At 35.3% G+C, this 12,873-nt stretch overlaps 1 protein-coding gene across 2 annotated transcripts; it reads right to left on the bottom strand.

Moving 5' to 3' along the window:
• Positions 1–3,604: 3,604 nt before the first annotated feature.
• Positions 3,605–10,966, bottom strand: LOC103705402 (uncharacterized). 2 transcript variants are annotated; one of them, XM_026803993.3, is made up of 9 exons: positions 10,576–10,966; positions 7,645–7,776; positions 6,444–6,532; positions 6,239–6,374; positions 6,051–6,125; positions 5,733–5,854; positions 5,573–5,648; positions 4,079–4,138; positions 3,605–3,989 (listed from the first exon to the last, which is right to left on the bottom strand). In XM_026803993.3, exons 2-9 carry the CDS (start codon positions 7,756–7,758, stop codon positions 3,861–3,863), a joined length of 801 nt encoding a protein of 266 aa, XP_026659794.1. In that variant the 5' UTR covers positions 7,759–7,776; positions 10,576–10,966; the 3' UTR covers positions 3,605–3,860. The 2 variants fall into 2 exon arrangements, with proteins under 2 accessions (XP_026659794.1, XP_017697838.3); XM_017842349.3 differs by lacking the exon at positions 10,576–10,966 and having other exon boundaries at positions 7,645–7,800.
• Between the last annotated feature and the right edge of the window lie 1,907 nt (positions 10,967–12,873).

The raw sequence follows: 12,873 nt of genomic DNA, 5'->3' as shown, positions 1-12,873 counted from the left end.
GATGGCATTCGCAGTTGGAAAATTGGCAGGAAGTGAGGTCTGATGAAGACCACTTGGAGAGACGTGATGTGTAATGATTGGGTGATAACTCCAATACCAACTTGGAAGGTACATACGTGCATGGGGATTGAAGGGCCATACAAATAAATGGACTAAACTAGTAGGGCAAGCATGAAGAAGAGGAGTTGCGTTCAGTCTGCTGTTTGGTTGTCTTTATCGAAAAATTTCAAGGAAAGCAAGTCTTTAGAAGCCAAAGGCTGCTTGGTAAGGTGCTTTCACAGGAATCAGAGGATGGGGTCTACTTCCATGGACCATTTCATATCTTTAGAATATCTTTAACTCAAGGTGGAACATTCAAGACATGCGCATGCTCAAGTCTTTTTTGTTCTCTCTCTCCTTCAGCTTCTCAAAAAGCTACGCAGGAGCATGTCCTACGGTTGCTTGTTTTAAGGGAAGGGACCATCGTACACAGATACAAACATTAGTTTGTGAAGGTGGAGACGAACAAATATTGAAGGAAATAATTGGAGATAAGGGCTCATGCGGGGACTGGTTCTTTAGGTAGTGGAGATGGCACTGTGATCGATGTTTAATTCTCTTGGTAGCTCGCCCTTTAGGTATGTCCTTAAGACGGTCCATGGAGATAGGATAAAGAAGCCAACGTGACCCATGGGATTATTAAGTTAGGATAGTTAAGATTTCATATTTTGCTATCCTAACTTGATCCAATTCAAGCTGACCCATGGGATTATGTACCTAATCTGGATGCAATATTTAACCTAACTAAACATGAGCCCACCCAATAAATAAAGAAAGAAATTTATACTTATATGTTACATTTAACTATACCTTTCATTCTATTAAGTTATAGAATTGCAAAAATACGCTTAAATAAAATCCTAATTAAGAACCTAGTATTGATCTAAGAATGATTGAAATCTTTTGCAAAACTTAAGTTATTTATATGATGGGACTTAATTTGATCGATTCTTCTTAATCCAATTCAACATGAAACTAATCCAATCAATCTGAGTTTAGCTTAAGATAGAATAGGTTGATTTGGAGTCATTCTTCAATCCAATCCAAGCTGTCATAGTCTCCGGCCCAACCAAATTTGTCTCCCATGCGAGCGGTTAAAATTTTAAGATTTATTTCAACCCAAAAAAAAGTAAATTTAAAATTTTTAATTAAAAAACAAAATTGTTGTAAAGAAAATATTTAATCCTCTCCGTGGAGGCGACCTCTAATTAAACATGCCGACAAATAATTTAATACAGTACAAGTATTGTCGGCACATGCCACCAAGGTGGTAGCACAGATGGAACGGGGTGTTGGCTTCTACCGGGGTGGCACAGGTTCAAAACGCGCGGGCGTCGATTAACGCTGCCGATGGGAGCGCTACTGGTCCGCTGGTACCGAGGTGGCGCTGGGATAACATACTCACACATGGGTGATGAGCTCAGTGAGGGAAGCCCATTGGTCGAGAAAGGTACGCGAAAACTTGCGGCCTGCATCGAACATTCTCTGGTAGAAGGAGTGCCCAATTGAGGCTGCTACGCGGGTGAGATTCACCTCTCTCCCTCCCCTCCTATTTTTTCCCCAAAAAAAAAAAATATTGTCGGCACATCATTCAATGCATGAAACCTCATGTCATATCATTGAATGATTCATCAAGGCATTCTTTTTGTAATTTGATATTTTTCTGAAAGAAGCTTGGTCAGTTTACCAATACACGTGTGTGTATCCACGTGCATGCATGCATACATACAAACCAGCATAAACATATTTACAAATATATAAAATATCTATGGGCATATAAGAACAAATATATCCGCAATTTTGCATGTAGACATGCACGCTGATCGCTCATGCAGACATCTTAACACATTAGAACACACGTGCGCATACCCACAGGGTGTCACGCTTGCATCTTGATGAAGAACTCCAACAAACATCTTTCATAATATAAATGAGTTGGCGAGATGGACATGCATACGCCAGAACAGGATTTTATATATTGGCCGAATGTATCATATAACAAATAAAAATGCATTTAATTATCAACAAATACAACAGAAAAGGTCATGCATGATTTAAGGGCATATATCTAAAAATCTAGTAATGAAATTTCTATCCATACCAGCACTATAATGTCATTTTGGGGTGAAGATCAGAATTAAAAATTAATGAAAAAGCAAGAATCTAGGCCTATGTGAGTAGGAAACAAAAAATATCTACTCTAGTTCTATTATCAGTTATGGATTTGAATCTTGGAAAACTTCTAGATAGTGTTTGTCATTCTGAAATTTTCTTATCTTTTGTGAGTGATAAGAAGAAAAAAAAGGATTGGGTTAAAAAAAAATACTTTAGAGTTTTATCAATAATTTACTTGTGTAGGCAGGATCTGGTATTTTCTAAGTCCTTATGTAATGAATTACAAATAAAAATTTTTCAACAAAGATATGAATTAAAAAGGGTTGGTTGATAAAATATGAACCAATGACTGAATTTTGATATACCTTGAAACAAAATATTTTTTAGACCATAAGATGTATTGGAACAATTAAGATATTGTCCAGAAGAAATACAAGATTGTGCTTTTGGTGACAACATACTATTGGGTGAGGGTACTGCATATGAGGTCAAATAATTATATTGTAACAAAAAATATTTAAATATCAATCTCATTGATCTCATAAGTATCATATCAAATCTCAACAATTAAATTACTTTTTTGAAAATTACGGGACATCTAGAATGTGCAAGTAAAGAGAATTATTCATTGATAAGAAAAATAAAAAAACGTAAATAGTGATTGGATTAATGATAAAATAGAATCCTGAATTTCTAACAGTGATTCGATTTATGATGAAAAAAAAAAAATTGGTTCAGTTCTCTATTGTAACAATAGAAAAAAAATGATTGATCAAATTCTATTAACTCATAGTACTCATTTATGAAAGAATGTCTCTAATTGTCAAAGTGATTGAATAACCAAAATCAAATTACTACTTAGCTGAATTATGAGTTCAATAGATCCTACCTAGCAGAAACACAAATAAATCTTGCTCAATATAGATAATCACTTATTTACAAATTTCAGGGGAGGCTAATAGTTTTCATTCTCATATCACGGAAAACTCTTCTCTTCGCTTAACTCTATCCTCTTCCAAGGATATTTTAGTTCTAAATTCTACTGGAAGTAAGTAATCATATTTAGTCAAATACCTAATGACAAACTTATTACAGTATTTTCAAACAAATTCTTGAATGACAAACTTAAAAATCATCTTATTAATGATAATGATGATATTGATGATAGTAACGATATTGATGATCATCTTGATAAGCTGACTATGAAGAATGTGCTATGTATATGATGCCGAAAATAAACCACTATGATATCATCCTTCAATTTGAGTTCAAAAGGCTCTGGCATCATCCTCATGCAGGGATACAACCAAAGCAGTGGAGATAGAGGAAAGCACAGAGGCGATGCAGGTTTAGTGCGCCGTTCTCATGCTTGGTCGCCGGTAAAACCAACAGATGGCCCATCTCAAGCAGAGTCCACAGCAGAAGATAAACACCAGAAACAGAGGAAACCTAGGCTAAAAAGAGAGATCGCCATAGCAGAACATTCAGCAAGAAGAAATTACAGCATCATATTCATATACAACAATTACACTGAAAACAAGAATTATATACCCACTCTAACCCTAAAATTCTCTCACTACCCAGCTTCTTTTTCTTTTATCCCTCCTCACCAAATTTATACATGACTTTATACAGGAAAGCTGAAAGGATGCACCAAAGTGCGGATGATGACAATGACAGGCAGATAGAGACAACTTCCAGTTCATTCACTGCCTCTTGGCCAATGTTTTCTTGAGGCCTCTTAGAATCTTTGCAAACCACATCACGTTCATGACAAACAGTGCTGCAGGCACCACAAAGCTCAGGAGGTAACCAAGTTTATGCATCTGCTTGATCTGTTAATAGATGCGAAGAGTATGACATAATGGTTAGCATGAATCAATGAAGAATTATAATTTTGGGTAAAAGAAGATGCAAGACATACCTGATCATAGTGAAGATAGATGTGGTAAAACACGTAGATGAACAAAAATATTCTTGCTACCTACACAGAAAATTACATTCAGTTAGACAGCCGACTTGTACTAGATTGCAGAACATTCAAAAGATTTATGAGCTGGTAGGATAGCATTAAACAGAAATATGGTTTAGATCTGGAATTAACTATTTGGGAGTTTGATTGTTTAAATACTAAGGCAGCAGTTTAGAGTTTACAAAGTTTCACCGAATGCTAAGTGGCTGAAATTTATACACAATATATGATCTAATTTAGATTTTCAACTGTAACCAGTCAATAAGTTTTGCTCATGCACTTCTATTGTTGAAATGAGGGTTCAAACACTTTTAGATTGTGCCAAAGGATTTCCATTCAGGCTTTGTGTTTATTTCAATAACACAACACATTTTTTTAAATTGAATAATCAAGAAAATTCTTTTAGAATAATAAAAAAAATACATGGTAAGTATGGGACGACCGCAATGGGAACACCTGGAGTATAACTGCCATGTATGTTTCTTCCACTCAGCTTTTCAATTCAAATTCATAGCTCTGCGGTGGGCAGTTTTGTGGCCTTGGATGTCATGGGATAACGCCCAACATAACCAATTAGTATCCTTCTTTGATTTGTGTGTTCTATTCCAAGATCATCCATTTTCTTTTCCCTTCTTGACCTGTGTCAGTGCGTGTGCATTGATTTAATTGGGCTAAGCTTAATTGATCAACATATTGATTTGTTGCTTCATAAAATAAATAAAAGCCATGTTTATCAATCTCAATGCTTCTGTTCTTTTGTTTATTTGTATTTCCATTTATTTTCTATAGAAATCCATATTTAAAAAATAAGTTATAAAATCAAATCATATTCTTATCACATGACACTGTCGCTCAACTGGATAGATCTTTTCTCTCCTTTTTCTAATTATGTCCTGCTTCTAAAATTTTATAGTTACGCACAAATTACTTAGGATATCAATTAAATGCCTAAGTGCATAGTTACCAAGGTTATTTCCCCATTTAAATACTTAGAAAGAGGTTGTACACTGACAAGCCTAAAATTCTCCCCCTGGATAGATAATTTTGCACTTCAAGATTCGGTACAGCATTTTCTTGTCCTTTTTTTCCTGTTTTTGGCTTTATAAGCTGTGACTCCAAAGGCGATTCGACAACTGATAGAAGACTAAGCTACCAATGTAGGACTCTTATATAAGTTTACATAACGTATCTGATTAAAAATCACTTTTTTTCTGAACTAGTACGAGATTAGTGAGTGTAACTTTTTCTATGTCCAAACTACCCATCCATATTTTCAATTTATATAATGGTAACTCCTTTTTCCAAAATATTGCCAAAAGAAAAAAGCGTATGAAAGCACGAGTGCTAAGTTGCTCTATTCTTTTAAATCTGCTAAGTCTGTGCAGTGAGTTTTAGGTACCTTTCAGTTTACAACATACAATAATGAAAGCCATCTATTCTACTCACCAGCCATGCAAAGAACATCATAACGCCATTAACAAGATATGCCCTCGACCTTTTCATTCCTGCAGTGTCAAGAAACCTTCACGAAACAGAAGATGCCAAAAAGTCAACAGGTGGAAATACTTGAAGTTTTGTTGTTTGATTGCACCTTCAACAAAATTACCATCGCAAATTAATCCCTGGAGTGGTTGTCTCAGAGATGAGGACCATATACGTGTATAGCTGCCCTTCCCCAGATAACATGGCATACGCTATTGCACATACTGAAATGATATGATGGAGAACCTGAAAAAGATATCACCATATCAGTCCACTGTAACTCTGGAACAAAGTGACTCTCTTGATTGATATATGAAGTGATAATGAAGATCTATAAGGCTGTGTTTGATCACAAATGTGTCACACAAAAAACAGCAGTCAACATATAAACAACAGAGCACATGTCCAAGCTTAAATAAGGCTTACAAAGATCACTACTTACATACTCCATTCCACCAAGGGAGGGATATAGCCAAAATATCATGGCAAGGTCCGTGATAAAATACCCAACAGAGACCTGTAAAAATGTAACATTAAATATAACCTTAAGAAACATATGTTCAGATAGCAGAACAGTAGTATAAACAAAGACATATTGCATGATAGCAAACTAAAAGATAGAGATGTCACCCCCAATGTAAAAGTGGAGAGATTGGAACTTCGAAATGTAATTAGCCCCTCAAGACGGTCAGAGAATAGATCCGAGAAGAACACAAAGTATAATGACATTATCGTGATAAAAATGGCATGTGCACTAGACATACCCCTGCAAAATGGTTCAAATGAATATGAGAAAAACGTACAACACGGATGCAGGTAGCCTGTGATTTCTCACCGATTGTTCCACTCAATCCGTTGAATCTTTGTAAGAGAAGCATGGCCCTTATAGTAAAATGGACTGATTAACTGAGTAAGATCATATGCCTGTTTAAGAGAACGGAAGACAACAAATATAACAGCTTAGATAACTGAAAATCTATGTAAAATCTTCCGAAACTATGAATAAAAGAAATATAATCACACTTGGTGAATAGTTCAAACTTCAAAGACCTTCAAAACAGAGGAATTTTTTGATTTGCATACATGTTTAGTGGTGTAGTTCATGATCAACAGCATGGACCTCCAATTTGGATGGACCATCACTGACTTTTGACGTCAAATTTTTTACTTAAGATTTAACATTTAGTGTGTGGTCCAACACTATATATATACACATGTATAGTTGGGATGAGACTTTATGCTTATGGTACGCATACGTGTGCGCGCGCGTGCGCGCATAAATAGATAATACTTTTTGTTGTGGCCCAAAGATTTTCATCAACTACCTAAGTATGGCAAGATGACATAACCTCCCTACCACGGAACAGTCCTGACCCATGCTATTTCCAACTTTCCCATTTTCTTCATAGCTCTAGAATTTGATTCTAAATATGCTGATAACATTTTGTTGATATTGTTATTGTCAAACCAAATTGGTTGACTAGGACTTTTGATATTCATTTACATCAATGCTGCTGTCCATCAATTATCACAATTGCTAAATTAAATATGTCACATCCTACCATATAATCTTTAATTAAATTATTTCCATCCACTACCAGATATATAAAAGTATGATTAACAGGCATTTTCCATTATATTTCTTAGTTGTTGATAACTAAATTTAGAATGAAACAGCAAAAGGTAATGAACAGTGCTGTCGAATATGAGAAGTAGAAAGTAATAATATAAAGCAGACTTTCAGTTACCATATTATTGACATTCAGAAGTAGAAAATCACAATAGCTTTCCATACTAAGCAACTCTCTTCTTAAATCTACTGGTCCAATATTTTTTTTAAGAGAAAGTAATATGGTGTGAAACCAGTAGTGTTAATTTTTTTAAAAGAAAAGCTATAATCTCTCCTCAATACATACATATCCATTTTTATGGACAGAACTACCTGCATTTATGACCAATATGTTTCATGTGCAGTTGTACGTACACTTAATTACATCAATTAGAAGAACATGCTAAGTAAGGCAGATGAGGTATACCATCTTGCACATGAAAATGCCCCCAAGCACAGAGGTGCATGGGACAAATGGATCTGCTAGCAGGTACTCTCTAACCAGTACCTGTGCCTGGTACTTATAGGTCTTGCTTGCCATCACTGAAGGCTTAGAAACCTGCAACATAAAATTTATCTTAACCAAAAGGTCTAGCTGGAGGAATATAACAAAAATCTTTAGACCATTGAAAGCCGGAAAAACACTAACAGGATTTATAATAAGATCATCCAGAGGAACAACTTCATATTCATTATGAAAGAACATAAAGTACAAGAATGAAAAAAATCCTTGTTAACATTAATTATAGCCTCATTTTTCACAAAATACACAGAAATAACATGCATAAGTGTGCATGCACAAATGCACATATGCATGTAGACAGAAATAAACATATATGTGTACTGAAATATACAAATGAAAAGATCCATTGTAAATAATAGTTATATGTTTTTTTTTTCAAAACATACACACAAAAATTCCTGCACAAGCTACCTGCTAAACATGCATGCACGTACATGCAGACATATAGAATAAGGCTAGGCCCATTTGAGAAAGGGTACGCATGCACGTGTAAGCATAAACTTCGCCCACCCCTTATAAGGCCATTAGAGCTCTTCTCCCAGGTTTCACTTACCCTCCACATATCTCTGTCTACCTAGATGCCAGCCACTAAACCCCTCTTCCAGACTCCCCCTAGAACACCTCTCCCTCACCCCTTCGAGTCTTATTACTGACTCTTTCCAAGTGCATGAATAGGTCATGTTTGGCTTAGAATAAGTGCTCGCTTGTGCCTGGCTCAATTAGAAAATGAGCAGAGCAACATATTTTAAAGCTCAGCTCACAAACAAGCCAAGCATGAAAATTAATGGCTTGCAAAAATCAAATGGAGGCTTCCCTTGGCTTGACAAGAAGCTCAGCTCAAAGCTTATATGACCCGAGCTAAAGGCCCTATGCATCATAGTGGCTCTATTAACATCTTCAAGGTAACACTCAGTTCAGCACTTCAGATAATGCTCGATCATCCATCTCTTCTAGCTTCACAACCCCTTTCCAAAAATTAATTATCCTTCTTGATATGCATCCCAACCTTCTCCAAAGAAATGTGTTCCCTTTTCGCTAGATTCAAAGGGCAACATCTAAAATTTTGATACGAAGTAGAGCTAGATATTGTGCAAAACAGCTCTTTGCAATGTAGTTGTCCCACCATAAGATAAACTAATTTCCCAACCAGCAAGTTGCTGGAAAAAATCTCTCAACAACAGGGTCTCAATCATGCCCCATGTATTCTTGAAGACCAACATATGATATTAAATTGGGACCATAATAGTTTCGTAAGTTAACAGGTGGAAATTCTTTAGAAGAACTTTCAAAATAATTGAGCTACAAACTAGTCAACCATACAACATCACAACATTAAACTATATTATAATTGCTAAACATTAGTATACACACACTGAAATTATGCTCAGACAGCTAATCATTGACAAATATGGAAACCCATACAAGTATACAGGCATCTACTCTGCACCTCATCAAACTACAACCTTCGCTACAATGAAAAGAACAAGAGAAGAAAATGGGGCTGCCTATCTGACACTCTTATTACCACCTCCATGAAAACCTTGAGGGAAAGGATTGGTCAACCCAGAAAATCTGAAAAGCATTCCATCTAACCTTAAGGTAGACGTGCAGTTTTCATGCAATTAGTCCAACTTCACCTACCCTTGTGCAACAAGAACAAGAGAAGAAAATGGAGCTACCTATCTGACACTCTTATTACCACCTCCATGAAAACCTTGAGGGAAAGGATTGGTAAACCCAGAAAATCTGAAAAGCATTCCGTCTAACCTTGAGGTAGACATGCAGTTTTCATGCAATTAGTCCAACTTCACCTACCCTTGTGCAACACCAAACACATCTAACCTCTAACTAAATTGTTATGACATTTCGACTTTATCTTATACAATACCATGGAATAACCATACAATTGCATGTGTCAAACGACTCAAGCAACCAAAATGTTATCAGCGATGACTAAATCTACCTATAAAGTACAATGCTAGTCTAATTTATCAAGTTCACCTATCTGGCCTCAAATCTAGTCGATAAAGATGTCAGCGATGGGTTTATCTTCTAGGGGAGCATGATGGTGAAATAACCATGGTTTATAATGCTTTAGAAATAAGATAATTCTTAATTGAAGAAAATCCTTTGAAAACTAGAGCTTACGGAGTAAGTGCTACTAGCCAAGAAACAAAAGCAAACACCAAACTTAAAATAAAAAGGAATCTACACGATTACAAGTGTCAGAAATATGTTCAAAATACCCATAGCATCGTACTTTCTTGCAACTATCCATTCATGAACTCTAATCTTAAGGACAATCATGGTGGGAAAAGCAAGCACGAAATACCCTTACAGCAATTCTCATCTTACATAAGAGATTATTTAATTTCCATAACCCACTAGCTGAGGACAAGGGACTGAGAGAATGCTAATGAAATGAAGAGCAGGATAAAAAGAACATACAGTTTCAACTCGGCACATGTTGCCATCAATAAATAAGCTTACAGACAAAACGAAAACAACTACATTACAGCAATTCAATTTGAAATACATTCATTTCAAGCACATGCATAACCATGTGTTTCAGAACCATAGCAATAAAGAGAATCCAAGAGATTCCCTTCCCCCTCCTCCTCCCTCTATCTGTCTAACGAGCAAATAAAACAAATGGAACATTGCATTAAAATCCACAAATCCCAACCCCAGCATCGAAAGAATCTATCTTGAAACCGAATCGGGGGGCAAATAACAATATCTAAAAAAAAAAGTTCTCATAAATTTCTCCTACATATAACCGAAAACAGCCATCAAAACCAGAGCTTTTACAGAGAATGTGCAAAGAAAACAAACCCCGATCACAAATCAAGCAACGAACCGAATCCCAAGCCACGATTTCTCGATACCGGATCGGAATTGCACAGCTTTTTCCTCGAACAAACAGCAGAAAAACGAGCGAAAGAGAGGAGGGCAACGACAGGAGGACGACGGGAAAGAGAAGGAGACGAGGGGGCGAGGCGTGATAGCTTGGACTACGGGATTGGGAGGGCGAAAGGATTAGGCAAGGATTGAGATGGATTGGAAACCAAGGGATGGAAGCGGACGCCACCGTCCGTCCCAAAAGGACGAGCCGGGAGGGATTCCCACAAACACCCAGCGACGTCTCCATCCTCTATTACCAATCAATAAAAAAAATACTCCTCTCCCCGGGGGAATCCATTTACGAAGGTCAGTTCTGTTCCCAGTACCTGCAGTCTTCCCCCTTGAAGGGGATGTCTCATCCACCGAATGGCTCAGATTGATGGATTTTTTTACTGACAGGGTTGAGATAAGGACTCAACAGGGTTAAAGCAACTGAGCCTCAATTAATTCCTTTGTGAAATCGTAGGCCCTGCAATCGTTCATTATTTTAGTTTTGGAAAAATACTTTTTAAAATATTGCTGCTCGTGGCAGCAGTGGATTGGTACAGCACACCGCAAATAAGTGAGCCAAAGCCATATATTTCCCCTTTTTTTTTTTTTTTATAGGCCGAATTGGCCAAGGTACAGGCTAAAATAATAATATATATGAAATATTCTTGCACATCAACTACAAATTTATATGAGTGGCCCAAAAAGTATCACAGTCCATCATCAACTCACGAATACCTTGCAATGGCATATATTCATTATTAGTTCTATACTGACCTTAGATCTACTCGATCTTCATAAACAAATTTGGTGAATATAATTCGTTCATAAGGCAAATCGTGCATAGATGATGCCCTTTCAGAGAGCCCTCAACTCTGCTTTAAGAACGGAGATACCATAATTTTCTTTAGAAGAATGCTTAACTATAATAAACAATATGAATATCCTTAACTTCTCTTCTTAAAAAGTGAAAAAGACGAGCTTCAAAAGGTATTCTTCCAATAATATCATTGGTTCATCTATATTTGGATAGATAATAATGTCTAATACTCGATGTAATATGTTAAGCATGTTTATTTTTGATATGATTATTATTAATATTCGAAATCATGAATGTTTATTTTTGGTATTTATTATTTCTAAGGCCACAGTTATAAAAACAGGATAAGACTGGCATGCCATATCAAAAAATTGGTAAATTGGATCTAGCTAGTTGGATTTTCACATGGGATTGAAAATGCATTTAAGAAGTGCTAACTTGGCTAGTTTTTAAAAAAATAATTTGCTCGCATTAGACTGAAAACATTGAAATCATAATAAATAGGGGTCGGGCGTAGATTCAATCTCTTGTTTGATTTTAAAGCTCTCAACCACCAAGATAATTTATGGATTTTGGTAATTTATATAGTGATAAAAATTATATCTATGCTATTTAAAAGGTGTTTATTTGCTCAATATTTTAACAATCAATTTTTTGAATAATGAAAATAAAAATGTCAATAAAGTTTACATTACTTTCTACATTATATATAACTTATATTTTTTAAAAATAGATGAATCATAAGTTTTCTATTTATATTGCAGTCAAAGAGAGTGTTGAGTGCATATCAATGAGTTCTAAAAAGTTAAAGTGAAAAATATCCTAAGACATAGTTTTGCTCTTCCTGAAAGGAAAGTATACACTCTTTTTGGTTCTGAAATCAATAAGAGGATATTCAAATGGAAGTTACATACCATTAATTATGATGTAAAATGTAAAAAAAAAAGTAAAAAAATAAAAATTATATATTTTGATGGCCTCTGACATTTGCATCGTGTAAATACAAAATTAGATGGTTTCCATTGTATATTAAAACATATAATAAAGCATTTAATTTAAGAATCTACCTTCTTTTGATCATGACCTATACACATGTCAAAATATATATAGATAGATTGAAAATCAATAGAGATTGCAGCAAGAAAAATGATATCATATCATTTTAACCATTCATTTTTATATCTACACAAAAGACATATATTAGAGACCACAAAAAATGTGATCTTTGGTTTTAGACATTTTAGTATTATAAATCATGATCAACGGTATGGATGTTCTATTTAAATTCCCTATGATTGATTTTAGAATTGCGAGGAAGAGTCTTATCTCATAAAAAACAAAATTCATCTCTTTTTCTTATCTTATATATAAATTTTTTATTATTTTCTATTTATAAATTGTTCGAGCCTATCTTGGACCAA

This window comes from Phoenix dactylifera, chromosome 9 (assembly GCF_051530095.1).
Source record: "Phoenix dactylifera cultivar Ajwa chromosome 9, Ajwa_hap1_PhDact_Kaust_v1.1, whole genome shotgun sequence".
Classification (NCBI taxonomy): Eukaryota; Viridiplantae; Streptophyta; class Magnoliopsida; order Arecales; family Arecaceae; genus Phoenix; species Phoenix dactylifera.
The sequence above is the reverse complement of the archived record's forward strand: the minus strand, read 5'-3'. Positions and strand labels throughout refer to the sequence as shown.

Coding starts and splice junctions, on each gene's coding strand:
- LOC103705402 (XM_017842349.3), bottom strand. CDS start 7,785: ATGTTGCAGGTTTCTAAGCCTTCAGTGATGGCAAGCAAGACCTATAAG. Junction 6,375..6,443: donor CGGATTGAGTGGAACAATCG/GTGAGAAATCAC, acceptor ACCATTTTGCAG/GGGTATGTCTAGTGCACATG. Junction 3,990..4,078: donor TCTATCTTCACTATGATCAG/GTATGTCTTGCA, acceptor ATCTATTAACAG/ATCAAGCAGATGCATAAACT.